This window comes from Melanerpes formicivorus, unplaced genomic scaffold, assembly GCF_026170545.1.
Source record: "Melanerpes formicivorus ecotype bairdi unplaced genomic scaffold, bMelFor1.0.p_v2 SCAF_16, whole genome shotgun sequence".
Taxonomy (NCBI): domain Eukaryota; kingdom Metazoa; phylum Chordata; class Aves; order Piciformes; family Picidae; genus Melanerpes; species Melanerpes formicivorus.
Genome location: NW_027142368.1, coordinates 783,417 through 798,557, shown reverse-complemented (window position 1 = coordinate 798,557; position 15,141 = coordinate 783,417). Strand labels below are relative to the sequence as shown.

Below are 15,141 nucleotides of genomic sequence, written 5' to 3'. Positions count from 1 at the left end.
GAAATGTTTGATCTTAAGGGTGGGGAGAGCCTGGCCCAGGCTGCCCAGAGATGTAGGAGCTGCCCCATGGCTGGCAGCAGTGCAGGGCAGGTTGGGGCTGTGAGCAGCCTGCTCTGGTTGCAGATGTCCCTGCTGGCTACATGGGTGTTGGAATAGATGACCTTTAAAGATCTTTTCCAACTCAACCCAGCCTGTGATTCTAATAGTAGCTGGTGGAAAATTACTCAAAGGATGCCACAATTTGGGTGTTCTGCAAATGTGCTGAAGGAAGCAGGAGGTTTAGTATCATAGTATCAGTCAGGGTTGGAAGGGACCACAAGGATCATCTAGTTCCAACCCCCCTGCCATGGGCAGGGACACCCCACACTAGATCAGCCTGGCCACAGCCTCAGCCAGCCTGGCCTTAAACACCTCCAGGGACAGGGCCCCAACCACCTCCCTGCACAACCCATTCCAGGGCTTCACCACTCTCCTGGGGAAGAACTTCCTCCTCCCCTCCAGCCTCAATCTCCCCACCTGCAGCTTCATTCCATTCCCCCTAGTCCTATCACTGCCTCAGATCCTGAGCAGTCCCTCCCCAGCCTTCCTGGAGCCCCCTTCAGATCCTGGAAGGCCACAATGAGGTCACCTGGGAGCCTTCTCTTCTCCAGACTGAACATCTCTGAAATCTTTTCCCACCTGGTTGATTCTATGATTCAGCAGGAGTCTGTCACCTGTAGAAGCTGCTGCAGGTTCAGCTGCCTCACCACAGCTTGTGTGCAGAGAGTGATCTGTCTGTGGCTTCCCTGTTCCCCTATCTCTGCACCGTTTGCCTTAGAAGCATTCCTGGTGCCAGCAGCAGCAGCAGCTCTGCTGCAGAACGTGCAAGTAAACAACAGGGTAATTTCTATGGTAATGTATGGTAAATAAATTCAATTAAATTATAAACAGCTTCTGAGACGTCTCTGTTTGGGAGTGCAATGGGAACTGTCACTTGTTTTCACCATCACTCTCAGGCAGGACTGTGCCGAGCAGAGTGGAGAGGCTGGAGACTTTGCTTAAGTAAATAACGGCAGGGATCACAGCAGCAGGAAGCCTGATGCTTCTTTCAGCTGGGGCTGGAAATTATCAGGTTGTGTCCAATAACAGCAGACTGGGGAAAAAAAAGCAAACAATTTTTGTGCAGCAGTTTGTTAAGTAGGATTCTGTTTTACCCCACACCCACACTTGACGTTGGGTTAGGAACTGGCTGGAGGCTGAGCCCAGAGAGTGGTGGTGAATGGTGCCACAGCCAGCTGGCAGCCAGGCACCAGTGGTGTGCCCCAGGGAGCAGTGCTGGGCCCTGTGCTCTTTAACATCTTCATTGATGATCTGGATGAGGGCATTGAATCCATCAGCTGCAAATTTGCAGATGACACCAAGCTGGGGCAGGAGTTGATCTGCTGGAGGGCAGAGAGGCTCTGCAGAGGGACCTCGACAGGCTGGACAGATGGGCAGAGTCCAAGGGCAGGAGATTGAACACATCCAAGTGCCAGGTTCTGCACATTGGCCACAGCAACCCCAGGCAGTGCTACAGGCTGGGGTGAGAGTGGCTGAGAGCAGCCAGGCAGAGGGACCTGGGGGTACTGGTCTCTCATGGGGAAGAACTTCCTCCTCCCCTCCAGCCTCAATCTCCCCACCTCCAGCTTCATTCCATTCCCCCTAGTCCTATCACTCCCTCAGATCCTGAGCAGTCCCTCCCCAGCCTTCCTGGAGCCCCCTTCAGATCCTGGAAGACCACAATGAGGTCACCTGGGAGCCTTCTCTTCTCCAGACTGAACAGCCCCAACTCCTTCAGTCTGTCCTCACAGGAGAGGTGCTCCAGCCCTCTGCTCATCCTCCTGGCCCTGCTCTGGACACCTTCCAGCCCCTCCAGATCCCTCTTGTCCTAGGGGTTGCAGAACTGGAGGCAGTACTGCAGGTGGGGTCTCCCCAGAGCTGAGCAGAGGGGGAGAATCACCTCCCTTGCCCTGCTGGCCACGCTTCTCCTGCTGCAGCCCAGGCTCTGCTTGGCTTTCTGGGCTGCAAGCGCACACTGAGAGCTCCTGGTGAGCTTCTCCTCCCCCAGCACCCCCAAGTCTCTCTCCTCAGGGCTGCTTTCCAGCCAGTCCCTGCCCAGCCTGCATTTGTGCCTGGGATTGCCTCCACCCAGCTGCAGGACCCTGCCCTTGGTCTGGTTGAACCTCCTGAGGTTGGCTTGTGCCCACCTCTCCTAGAGAAGGTCACACAGGAACACACCCAGGCAGGATTTCAGTGTCTCCAGAGCTGGACACTCCACCACCTCTCTGGGTGGCCTGTTCCAGTGCTCCATCACCCTTAACTTACAGAAGTTCCTCCTCAAGTATAGCTGGAACTTCTGATGTTCAAGTTTGTGGCTGTTACCCCTTGTCCTGTCACTGGGCACCACTGCACAAAGCCTGGTCCCATCCTCTGGGCCCCCACCTTGAAGTATTGATCAGTATTGATGAGATCCCTGCTTCTGGCTGCTCTTTTCCAGACTGAACAGCCCCAATTCTCCCTGTCTTTCCTCATAAGAGAGATGTTCCAGTGCCCTCAGGATCTTTGTAGCCCTTTGCTGTACACTCTCCAGTAAGTCCATGTCCATCTTGAACTGGGGAGCCCGGCACAGGGCTGCTCTGACTGCAGCTATGGAAGGTTCAGTTCATTTTGTGTAGCTTCAAAGAGGACTGGATGGGGACAAATCTATGTAAAGGAATGCAGCCAAGGCCTGACAGCACTGCCATGTGGTGAAGCAGGTGTACACATCACATTTTGGATTCCTGCTAGGAAGAATCATTAAAATCATCTGTAGGTCAACTGATGATGGTGGAAGAGAGGGAAGAGTGGAAGATATTCCTCACCACGTCTGGCATTTGTAGCTCTACCAGTTCTGAGCCAGCTGCTGCAGAGCCATTGCTGCATAAGATTCAGTGTGAAGATGGAAAACTTTCAAACAAAAAGGAGAAAGAGTAGCATTCAAAGTCATTGCAGGAGGAATTAAGGCTGCATTTGGTGTGTTAAGAGATTTTAAAGGAGGCTTTCATGCTGCAGGGTACCAGCTTGGGTACCCTGTGTGATGTGTGACATTGGAGTGTGCTTTGCCTGGGCATTAAGCCCTGGCATGAGAAGCACTGGAGTAGTCTGGAAGTGAGGAGAACCAACTGGTGGCACAGTAGATGTGTAGTCTTGCTTAAGTGACTCCTCTACAGAGGCTGAAGCAGAGTGTTAAAAAGAGAGCAGTTAGCCTGCCCTGGAATGGAAGCCGTAAACACAGTGCCAAGTAGCGAAGGAAACTTTTTCTTCTTGGCTGTTCCAGTTGGCTGCTTATGTCAAGCAGGTGAATTCCTCATGTTGGCTGAAGAGTTTCAGGCACACATTCTGAAAAATAAATTGTGTAAGTGGTGCAGCCTGGACTGCCAGCCTGCCTCAGCTCCAAGCACAGCAATTTCCAGGCTCATTTGGCCCCTCCATGCCTGCTGGGGCTTCACCCTTCCCCTACGGGACACAGAATTGTTGGCATGTTTCTCCTTCTTGACCAGATGGGCCACAGGTAATTAGTTTGGCTTCAGGAAAAGTGTGTGGGCTACTGCATGGCAAGAGCAGATCCTGGGTTTGTCTGTTTGGAGAGCAAGCTCTGCAAAGGCAGCAGCTGGGCTGGGATGTGCCTGCCCTTGGTGTTCTGCAGAAGTTCCATTTGGTCCATAATCATCAGCTTGTTTCCCGATGAAAATGCAGCAAGTTGTTCCTTGGCAGGCTGGTATCATTTACCAAGCACTTGTGTCAGGTCACCACTCCCAGCTCTTTTGTCTTGTGGTTCTATGGGACTCACAGTTTCATTGCTTCACAGAGCCACAGAACCATTCAGGTTGGAAAAGACCCTCAGGATCACCAAGTCCAGCCATTACCCTTACTCTGCAAGGTTCACCACTGAACTATATCCCCCAGCACCACATCCAAATGACCTTTAAACACATCCAGGGTTGGTGACTCAACCTCCTCCCTGGGCAGCACATTCCAGTCCCTGACCACAAACTGGCCAGGTTTGCCTGTTGGTTTTTCAGTGCCTATCCTAATCCAATCTGAGATGTGGAAAAGTGCCCCAAGGTGAAGCCACACCTTGAGAACTGGATTCAGTTTGGGGCCCCTCACCACAGGAGGGACATTGAGGTGCTGGAGTAGGTCCAGAGAAGGCCAACAAATCTGGCAATGCGTCTGGAGAACAGGACTGGTGAGGAGCAGCTGAGGGACCTGGGGGTATTTAGTCTGGAGGAGGCTGAGGGGAGACCTCATTGCTCTCTACAGCTCCCTGAAAGGAGGTTGCAGTGAGGTGAGGGTTGGTCTCTTCTCCCTAGTCTCAGGTGATAGGATGCGAGGAAATGGCCTGGAACTGTGCCAGGGGAGGGTTAGGTTGGAGATGAGGAAAATGTCTTTGCTGCAGGAGTGGTCAGGGACTGGCAGAGGCTGCCCAGGGAGGTGGTGGAGTCCCCATCCCTGGAGGGGTTCAAGAAACCTGTGGTTCAGTGGTCAGTGGTGGTTTTCCAGCCAACACAGTTCTATGATTCTTTCATTGCTCTTGCCATGAGGAAGACATGGTCAGGAATGCTGATCAAATGTCAGGTTTGTGTTTTCAGAATGCACTTGGCCCACAGATTTTTACTTTCTTTTCAACTGCATTTAAAATTCTGTGGACATCTGGCAGGTAGCCCTTATGCTCTTTGGTGGCACCTAAATCTTAGTGCTCCTCTCATGCAGCAGCCCTTTGTCCTATCCCTGGGCACCACTGAGCAGAGTCTGGCCCCAGCCTCTTGCCCCCCACCATTTAGCTTTTGCTGAGCATTGCTCACCTCCCCTCTGGGGCTGCTCTTCTCCAGGCTCAACAGCCCCAGGGCCTCTCAGCCTTTGCTCCTCACAGAGCTGCTCCAGGCCCCTCAGCAGCTTTGTAGCCTCTGCTGCACTCTCTGCAGCAGTTCCCTGTCCAGGCTTCAGTGCAGCTAACCATGAGGTGCTGTGAAAACCAATAATACCTGATGGTGATGAGAAATGGGAGAAGGGGACTTGCACAATCAGTTGCTTTACCAATTATACAGCAGGAGAAAATGAAGTCATTGCTGAGAAGGTGACTGCTGAAATAGATACAGGAAACAGAAAATCAATCAGCTTTCCATTATGAAGGACTATTTGGAGAGGTGATGGTACAGAAAGCTCAGTGAGGGATCCAACCCAGAATGCAGTTCCACCTTGCAGGGAACAGCAGTCACTTACAAGACCTTATATTTTTTCCCCCCCTTTCTTTCTTATCTTATTTCATTTTGAGAGTAATCATAGTGAGAGAAGAAGTAATTGAGAATGCAGATTCATTTGGCAGGGAATGGAAGTGCCTTGCATGGCTGGAGGATTTTTTCCCACTCTCTCAGTAAGAAAGACTAACCTGAGAGAAGTGCCTGTCAGGAAGGCACCAATGGCAGTTCTGATCCCTGGGCCCCTCTGCTGTTTGGAGGCCTGCTTCAGTACCTGAGGGGGAGCTGCAGGCAGGCTGGGGAGGGACTGTTCAGAAGGGCCTCTGGGGGTAGGATGAGGAGCAAGGGTTTGAAACTGGAGCAGGGCAGAGTCAGGTTGGACACCAGGAGGAAGTTCTGCACAGGGAGGCTGGGGAGACGCTGGAGCAGGCAGCCCAGGGAGGTGGTTGAGGCTCCATCCCTGGAGACATTCAAGGTCAAACTTGATGCGGTCTTGAGCAACCTGCTCGAGTTGGAGGTGCCCCTGCTGACTGCAGGGGTGTTGGACAAGATGACCTTTGAGGGTATCTTCCAACCTGATGCAACCTGTGGGCAATAAACAGTCTGGGCTCTGAAACAAACTCCCTGCATTTATTGTGGGCATGAGAGGGCTCCCTGAACAATCAGCTCCAGTGCAGGCACGTTTCACTGCAGCATGGGGAATGTGCTGTACAGTGGGGTGTCTTCTGAGCTGGGGGTGTGCCATAATGCACAAGATTGGATGTTTGCAGGAGAAAGAAACTCCTCCCAAAGGCCTGAGGTGCTCTTGCAGAACCACTTCATCACTGTAGACTGAAGAGGAAAGGAGAGTCAGTGGAGCTGAGTGAGGCTGGAAGACCTGGGGAACTACAGTTTCAGAGCTAAGTGTTGAACAGATAGGGTCACAAAGAACACTAGTGGAAATGAGGCCTTGAGTAACCTGGGCTAGTGGAAAGTGCCCCTGCCCATGGCAAGGGGTTTGGAACTACATCATCTTTAAGAGCAGAGGGCTGGAGCACCTCTCCTGTGAGGACAGACTGAAGGAGTTGGGGCTGTTCAGTCTGGAGAAGGCTCCCAGGTGACCTCATTGTGGCCTTCCAGGATCTGAAGGGGGCTCCAGGAAGGCTGGGGAGGGACTGCTCAGGATCTGAGGGAGTGATAGGACTAGGGGGAATGGAATGAAGCTGGAGGTGGGGAGATTGAGGCTGGAGGGGAGGAGGAAGTTCTTCCCCATGAGAGTGGTGAAGGCCTGGAATGGGTTGTGCAGGGAGGTGGTTGGGGCCCTGTCCCTGGAGGTGTTTAAGGCCAGGCTGGCTGAGGCTGTGGCCAGGCTGATGTAGTGTGGGGTGTCCCTGCCCATGGCAGGGGGGTTGGAACTGGATGATCCTTGTGCTCCCTCCCAACCCTGACTGATACTATGATACTATGAAGGTCCCTTCCAACTAAAGCCGTTCTATGAATCTGATGCTTGTGCAGGATGTTATGGAACCTGAATGAAATTTGCTGAAGGTATTGAGTTAGAAAACCACACCTCTAGTGCCTGTTGCAGTATATTTGTAGGCCATCAGGAGCAGGTTTCTCTATACAGCAACTTTCTCTTGTCTTCAGTGTTCAGGGCCCCTCTTTAACAAGAACATTTGTTAGACTCCAGAGGAGATGTCATTTCTGAACTCAAAGCCAAAGCAGATGAAGCAGTTCAGCTGTCAGGGTTAATTCCATGCAAAGAGAAGTTTCAGATACATTCAATCATTTGCTTTTCATGTTCACACACTTGGCTCCTGCTCCTTCACTAAGGTTTCACTCACCTGGCACTTCATAAGGAGCTCTCTTTAGCGAGTGTATTGGACAGCGCTGACAGACTCTGATGGGGACATTTGTGCCTCTTCAAGGCTTAGAAGAATGGCAGCTTTTGGCTTTGACTTGGAAACCTCTATTCCTATAGGTTCATAGAATGATTTGGTTGGAAGGTACCTTAAAGATCATCCAGTTCCAAACCCCCTGCCAAGGGCAGGGACACCTCCCACCAGCACAGCTTGCTCAGGGCCTCATCCAACCTGGCCTTCAACACCTCCAGGCAGGAGGCAGCCACAGCCTCCCTGGGCAGCCTGTGCCAGAGTCTCCCCAGCCTCACTCTCAACAATTTCTTCCTCCTCTCCACTCTCAATCTCCCCTCTCCCAGCTCAAAGCCATTGGCCCTCATCCTGGCACTCCCAGCCCTTGTCCAAAGTCCCTCCCCAGCTCTCCTGGAGCCCCTTCAGGTACTGGAAGGCTGCTCTAAGGTCTGCCTGGAGCCTTCTCTTCTCCAGGCAGAGCAGCCCCAACTCTCTCAGCCTGTTCCCATAGGGGAAGTTCTCCAGCCCTCTGAGCATCTTCCTAGCTCTGCTCTCATGTGCCATGCATATTCTCTACTAAGTCTTTTGCCTCTGTTGATTTTCCCAGCAATGTAGTCAGAACATGCCTGCCCTTGAGTTAGGTTCAAAATTAAATATCAGAATGACTGGAAGACTTCAAATGAGAAGCATAACAGCTGTTGAAAACTCTTTAGTTTTGATGCTGGAGTGCCACTTTTCCTGACTTGAAACAACTCTCAGGGCGTGCATCGAATCATCTTGGTTCTGCTCCAGTGGACAGTGCAGAGCAGAATTGACTGGTGCTGCTGCTGGAGCTGGTGAGTGGTGCTTGCTTTCTGGGAGGAGGGATGGGGCTGTAGCACTCTCCATGAGCAGGCAAAGCCTATTCGTTGCTGCTGGGTTGCTTCCAAGTTGGAAGCCTATGACCTTGCTCCTCAGATAGCCATCTTTTGTAGCTAAAGTACTTCAATTGCAGGCTTGCTTTGGAGACAATTAGGACAATAACCACGTTGCTTGCTTTGTGTGTGTGTGTGTGTAAGTATTCATTGGTGTTCCTCCCCTCCCCATATTTCTTGACAGCAGATAGGAAAAGTGGCTGTAGAGGGCAAGTTGCACACAGAGATTTCATTAAGTGCTACCCAGCTTAATCTATAAAGCAATCCAACATGCCCTAATATCTAATACACATTATAATTACTTTCCATGCTTTTCCCTTCATGAGCAATCACAATCAATTTACTTGAAAATGTGTTGTGCTGGAGCTTGAGTTGTGGAATTGCTTTGCCTACAGACATCCAAGTTGCTGAGATGTTGTTTGGAAGATGTCTCTCATTTTCTTTACTCTTGTAGAACAACCCAGGGCTGCAGTTGCAGTAAATAACAAGCAGGAACCTGATGCTCTCCAGGGCTGGGTGGTGGGGCCAGTTCTCCTGCAAAGCTCTATCAATGGCCTGCACAAGGGCATTGAGGTGCCCTCAGTCAGTTTGCAGATGGCACTAGGTGAGGTGGATTTGTCAGCCTATTGCAGGGGGACCTGGACAGCCTAGACCGATGGGGTCAGGGCCAGGGGGATGAGGTTCAACAGGGCCAAGTGCTGGGTTCTGCACTTGGGTCACAACAACCTTATGAAGGCTCCAGGTTGGGGAAAGACTGCACTGGGGGAAAGGGACCTGGGAGTGCTGGTTGACAGCATCTGAACATGAGCCACTGTGTGCCCAGGTGGCCAAGAGGGCCACCAGCATCCTGGCCTGGATCAGCAATGGTGTGCCCAGCAGGACCAGGGCAGGGATTGTGGCCCTGGGCTGGGCACTGGTGAGGCTGCACCTCAGATAGGGGTTTGATTTTGGGCCACTCACTCCAAGAAAGACACTGAGGGGTTGGAGCAGGTCCAGAGAATGGCAACAAAGCTGGGGAAGGGTCTGGAGAACAGGGCTGGGGAGGAGCAGCTGAGAGGGTGTTCAGTGTGAAGCAAAGTAGGCTGAAGAGACCTCCTCACTCTCTTCAACTGCCTGAAAGGAGGCAGGAGCCAGGTGGGGTTTGCTCTCTTCTTCTAACTAACAAGTGACAGGACAAGAGGAAATAGTCTTAAGTTGCACCAGGGAAGGTTTAGGTTGCATATGAGGAACAATTTCTTTCCCAAAGGCTTGTCAACCCTGGAACAGACTGCCCAGGGCAGTGGTAGAGTCCCCATCCCTGGAGGGGTTTCAAAGCTGTGCAGGTGTGGTGCTGAGGGATATGGTTTGGTGGTGAGCTGGCAGTGCTGGGTTAATGGTTAGACCTTGTGATCTTAAAGGTCTCCAACCAAAACAATTCTGTGATTCCAGCTGAAGATTTGTTTCAATTTGTTAAAACCCAGAAGGAAAAAGATGGGATTTATCCTCAAGGTTGGGATTTCTCCTCAAGGTGCCAAGAGTGTCACTGGTTGTGAAGCCATGAGCCTTCCAGAGCACTTCTGTGCCTCACACAACCTACAGCTGCATAACCCAGCGAGTATTTGCTCAGGTTCATTGACCTGGCTTTGCAAGCAGCCTTTGTACTGGGGGAGGAGAAGCTCAGCAGGAGCTCTCAGTGTGCACTCGCAGCCCAGAAAGCCAAGCAGAGCCTGGGCTGCAGCAGGAGAAGTGTGGCCAGCAGGGCAAGGGAGGTGATTCTCCCCCTCTACTCAGCTCTGGGGAGACCCCACCTGCAGTACTGCCTCCAGTTCTGCAGCCCCTATGACAAGAGGGATCTGGAGGTGCTGGAAGGTGTCCAGAGCAGGGCCAGGAGGATGAGCAGAGGGCTGGAGCACCTCTCCTGTGAGGACAGACTGAAGGAGTTGGGGCTGTTGAGTCTGGAGAAGAGAAGGCTCCCAGGTGACCTCATTGTGGCCTTCCAGGATCTGAAGGAGGCTACAGGAGGCTGGGGAGGGACTGCTCAGGATCTGAGGGAGTGATAGGACTAGGGGGAATGGAATGAAGCTGGAGGTGGGGAGATTGAGGCTGGAGGGGAGGAGGAAGTTCTTCCCCATGAGAGTGGTGAAGCCCTGGAATGGGTTGTGCAGGGAGGTGGTTGGGGCCCTGTCCCTGGAGGTGTTTAAGGCCAGGCTGGCTGAGGCTGTGGCCAGGCTGATCTAGTGTGGGGTGTCCCTGCCCATGGCAGGGGGGTTGGAACTGGCTGATCCTTGTGCTCCCTTCCAACCCTGACTGATTCTATGATACTGTGATACTCCCTTACGTTACAGCATGGCAGGCACTTAACAGTGATTCACCCTGCCCCACTTTGCATCCTTCACCCTGTTAGCCTCTTTCCTGATGTGATGGAGCAGCAAGTGCCCTTGTAAAGCACCAAAGGGACACTGTCACGCCCTGGTGATCCACCCAGCACCTGGTGTTGGATGGAGAATCTGCACACTGGTCCAAGACTGGAAAGGGTCAAAATGAGGGAGTTTTCAGTTTTTATTGCTTGCATCTGTCACTTAGCAGCTTTTTGGGTTTACATTTATGATGGAATATGAATGGCTTTAATGTGTACCTTATCTAGGCAGGGCTTGCCTACTCAGTTCTAGGTCAAGGAGCAGTTTGTGATGCTGCTGCAAGGTCTGGAATCTACAACCTCTCCCCTCTTCTCTCCAGTGGATTCCTGTCTAGCTGTCTGAGTTGGAGCCTTGAATGGCAGAGTCCCTCCACAGTTTGTAGCTGTTAATCCACCTTTTCTTTTAGAATCATAGTATCAGTCAGGGTTGGAAGGGACCACAAGGATCATCCAGTTCCAACCCCCCTGCCATGGGCAGGGACACCCCACACTACATCAGCCTGGCCACAGCCTCAGCCAGCCTGGCCTTAAACACCTCCAGGGACAGGGCCCCAACCACCTCCCTGCACAACCCATTCCAGGGCTTCACCACTCTCATGGGGAAGAACTTCCTCCTCCCCTCCAGCCTCAATCTCCCCACCTCCAGCTTCATTCCATTCCCCCTAGTCCTATCACTGCCTGAGATCCTGAGCAGTCCCTCCCCAGCCTTCCTGGAGCCCCCTTCAGATCCTGGAAGGCCACAGTGAGGTCACCTTGGAGCCTTCTTTTGTTTCCCATTAAGATGTTCCCCTATCAGCCCTGCTCTCCCAGGCTATGTAGAACCCCATTTGACTTCTCTACCTGTCTGTCTCAACCTGCCCTGCTTCAGAGTTGTTCAGCCTGGAGAATAGAAGATTCCAAGGGGTGTTAGAGCTGCTTTCCAATACTTGAAAGGATTCTATGGGAAGGCTGCAGAGGGACTTCTCCTCAGGGTGTCTAGAAACAAGGGGGCATGGTTTGAAGCTGAGGCAGAGCAGGGGTAGCCTGGAGCTTAGGAAGAAGTTCTTCAGTATTGAGGATGTTGAGATTCTGAAACAGGCTGCCCAGGGAGGCTGTGGGTGCCTCCTCCTTGGGGATATTCAAGGCCAGGTTGGATGAGGCTTTGAGCAACAAAGTCCATTTGAGAGGTGTCCCTGCCCACGGTGGGGAGGTTGGAGCAGATGATCTCTTGGGTCTTGCCCAACCCAGGGCTTCTATGATTCTATGCTTCAGAGCTGATTCTCCTGGCAGCAGCTTCTCCTTTTGAGTTGTCTCTCATCTTTGCAGTGTGGTAAAGGCAGCCTCACATTCCCCACTGTGCTGTGTGCTGCCAGCTTGATGTTAGGAATTCTCTTTGAAACAGGTTCAGTGAAACACATGTCAGGCAACTCATGGGCATTTATTTTCTCTGGATGGAATGACTGAAGGAAGTCAGGAGTCTGAGTCTAAAGCTGTCAAAAATCCACTCACTCACCCATGGAACAAAGGTAGACATTACCCCATGGGTGGATTTGTAAGTCAAGAATAAACAAAACCAGGGGAAATCAAAACTCTGTTCATGTTTCCTACAAAAACAGGCAGAAGGCCTATCCAGGCTTGAGCCTAGAGAAGGTCATGAAGTGAATTTCTTTTCCTCCTCCACAAGAAGGAAGAAATTGATTTGTTTTTGTCTAAAGAAAAGAGGTTTGTATAATCTTTTTCTAAAAGCAGACAGTCCTATTGGCCTGCTGCTTTCTAGGACTGCCTGGGAAAGGAATAGAAAGAAGCTGAAGTGCTCTCCACCAGCGAGAGAAGATTTCTTCAGTGCCATGCAAGCTGGAACGAGCAGGGGGTTGGGAGGTTAATAAAATAATTACCTTTGGTTTCTATGTTTTCCATCAATGCTGCACCCATCCACTTATTTAAGTGTGGCTCAGGTAGCTTAGCTTTAGAAGAAGCAAACCCAGTTTGATTAAAGGTTTTGTCAAAAAGAGGATGATCTGAGGGCTGCAGAACCTCCCCTATGGGAACAGGCTGGGAGAGTTGGGGCTGTTCAGCCTGGAGAAGAGAAGGCTCCAGGCAGACCTTAGAGCAGCCTTCCAGTGCCTGAAGGGCTCCAGGAGAGCTGGGGAGGGACTTTGGACAAGGGCTGGGAGTGCCAGGATGAAGGAAAAACAGATTGAAGCTGGAAGAGGGGAGATTGAGAGTGGAGAGGAGGAAGAGTTCAAGCCTGCAGTTCGTGAGTTCAAGCCTGCAGTTCGTTGAGTTCAAGCCTGCAGTGGGCAGTAGTCTCCTCCCTGCTCTAGTCATGAGGTCTGTGGTGACAGATTGGACTCGATGATCTTTGAGGTCTCTTCCAACCTTAGGAATACTGAAGTACTGAAGAAATTGTTGGCAGTGAGGGTGGGGAGACTCTGGCACAGGCTGCCCAGGGAGCCAGCCTGGAGGTGTTGAAGGCTAGGTTGGATGAGGCCTTGAGGAACTTGGACTGGTAGAAGGCGCATGGCAGGGGTTTTGGACTGGGTGATCTTGAAGGTCCCTTCCAGCCCAAACCATTGTATGAATCTATGTACAGCTTTCAGCATCCAGCTGGTTGCTGCCTAAGGCAATTTGATTAGTCCACAGCCTCTGTGCTGGCTGCTGGAGCCATGCTGGAAATGCCTCCCTGGCCACTATGCTCTGGAAGTCTTGCTCTTCCCACTGACAACATGAGTAGAATTACACTCTGGGTAGGGTTTTTCCCTTAACCTTTATGAGAAGAAAGGCCCTGAAATACCCTTTTCTTTTTTTCATACTTTATTTTGCCATCTCAAAAGGAAAGCTGCTCCACAGATTCACAGGATGCACTGGGTTGGAAGGGACACCCAGAGGTCATCTTGTCCAACCCCCCTGCAGTCAGCTGCCACATTAAGTCTCATCTTGAATGGCTCCAGGGATGGGACATTGACCTCATCCTTGGGCAGACTGTTGAAGTATGTTACCACCTTCATTGTGAGGAACTTCTCCCTATGCCTTTCTTACATGATCATAGTATCATAGTATCATTCAGGGTTGGAAGGGACCACAAGGATCATCCAGTTCCAACCCCCCTGCCATGGGCAGGGACACCCCACACTAGATCAGCCTGGCCAGAGCCTCATCCAGCCTGGTCTTAAACACCTCCAGGGATGGGGCCTCAACCACCTCCCTGGACAACCCACTCCAGGGCTTCACCACTCTCATGGTGAAGAACCTCCTCCTCAAATGCTATGAAGCCCACAGGAGAGAATAAGGCAATTCCTGCAGTAAGTCACCTCTTCTTGGGTTTGTTTTCACAGAATCAGAGAATCAATAAGGTTGGAAAAGACCTCAGAGATCATCAAGTCCAACCTGTCACCCAACACCTCCTGACTACTAAACCATGGCTTCAAGTGCCACGTCCAATCCCTTTCTGAACACCTCCACATCCCTTTTTGACTCCACTACCTCCCTGGGCAGCACATTCCCATGGCCAATCTCTCTTTCTATGAAGAACTTCTTCCTAACCTCCAGCCTAAACCTCCCCTGGCACAGCTTGAGACTGTGTCCTCTTGTTCTGGTGCTGCTTGCCTGGGAGAAGAGACCTACCCCTGCCTGTCTACAACCTCCCTTCAGGTTTTGCTTTGTCTCAACAGGACTAACCAGCCAGGAATGTTCACCAAGAAGGACTTTGATCAGTTGGCCTCAGCAATAGACAGCTTCAGCCTCATGACCTACGACTATTCAACACCACACCGGTAAGACTCCACCGAACACTGGAACCAGACAGCTGAAGGAACTGGTTCCCAGTTCAGTCCCCAGTACCTCTGCAGTCTGAGTTCATTCTTTCAGCTAAGTGGGTGTGTTCTAACTCTGTCAGATATTAAAAGGAATCTGGGGGTTCTAATCAATAAGCAATTGAACAGGAGCCAGCAGTGTGCCCAGGGGGCCAAGAAAGCCAAAGGCATCCTGGCTGGGATCAGCAATGCTGTGTCCAGCTGGAGCAGGGAGGGGATTGTCCCTTTGTACTCAGCTCTGGTGAGGCCACACCTTGAGTATTGTGTTCAGTTTTGGGCACCTTAACACAAGAGCTGTGGAGGTGCTGGAGCCAGGGCAGAGGAGGGCAAGGAAGCTGTGAAGGGCCTGGGGAATAAACCTGATGAAGAGCAACTGAAGGAGCTGGGGATGGTTGGTGTGACAAAGAAGAGTCTGAGGGGTGACCTCATTGCTCTCTACAGCTCCCTGAAAGGAGGTTCTGGAGAGGTTGGTGCTGGTCTCTTCTCACAGGTTATTAGAGACAAGAGGGAATGGCCTCAGGCTGCAACAGGGCAGGGTTAGACTGGACTGTAGGAAATCTTTTTTGTGGCAAGAGTAGTCAGATACTGGAATGTGCTGCCCAGGGAGGTGGTGGAGTCACCTACCCTGGATGTGTTTAAAGGTCATTTGGATGTGGTGCTTGGGGACATGGTTTAGGGGTGAACCTTGTAGAGTAGGGTTAATGGTTGGACTTGGTGATCAGCCTCAGTCACATCAGAGAATGGTTGGACTGAATGATCTTGAAGGGCTTTTCCAACCAAAATGATTCAGTGGTTTCTTCAGCAGTCTTGCTCCAGTGTCTCAGTGTCTTTAAACTCCTCCAGGGATGGGGCTTCAACCACCTCCCTGGGGAGCCTGTTCCAGGGCTTGACAACCCTTCTGGGGACAAGATTTTCCTGATGTCCAACCTAAGCCTC

At 51.6% G+C, this 15,141-nt stretch overlaps 1 protein-coding gene across 6 annotated transcripts in view; it reads left to right on the top strand.

The window, feature by feature from the left end:
- Positions 1–15,141, top strand: part of CHID1 (chitinase domain containing 1) — a 174,988-nt gene that overhangs the window by 55,395 nt on the left and 104,452 nt on the right. For all 6 annotated transcript variants that reach the window (XM_068148576.1, XM_068148579.1, XM_068148580.1 and 3 more), the window contains one exon: positions 14,065–14,166. In XM_068148576.1, coding sequence (XP_068004677.1) covers positions 14,065–14,166 — 102 coding nt within the window. The remainder of the gene's footprint in view (positions 1–14,064; positions 14,167–15,141) is intronic.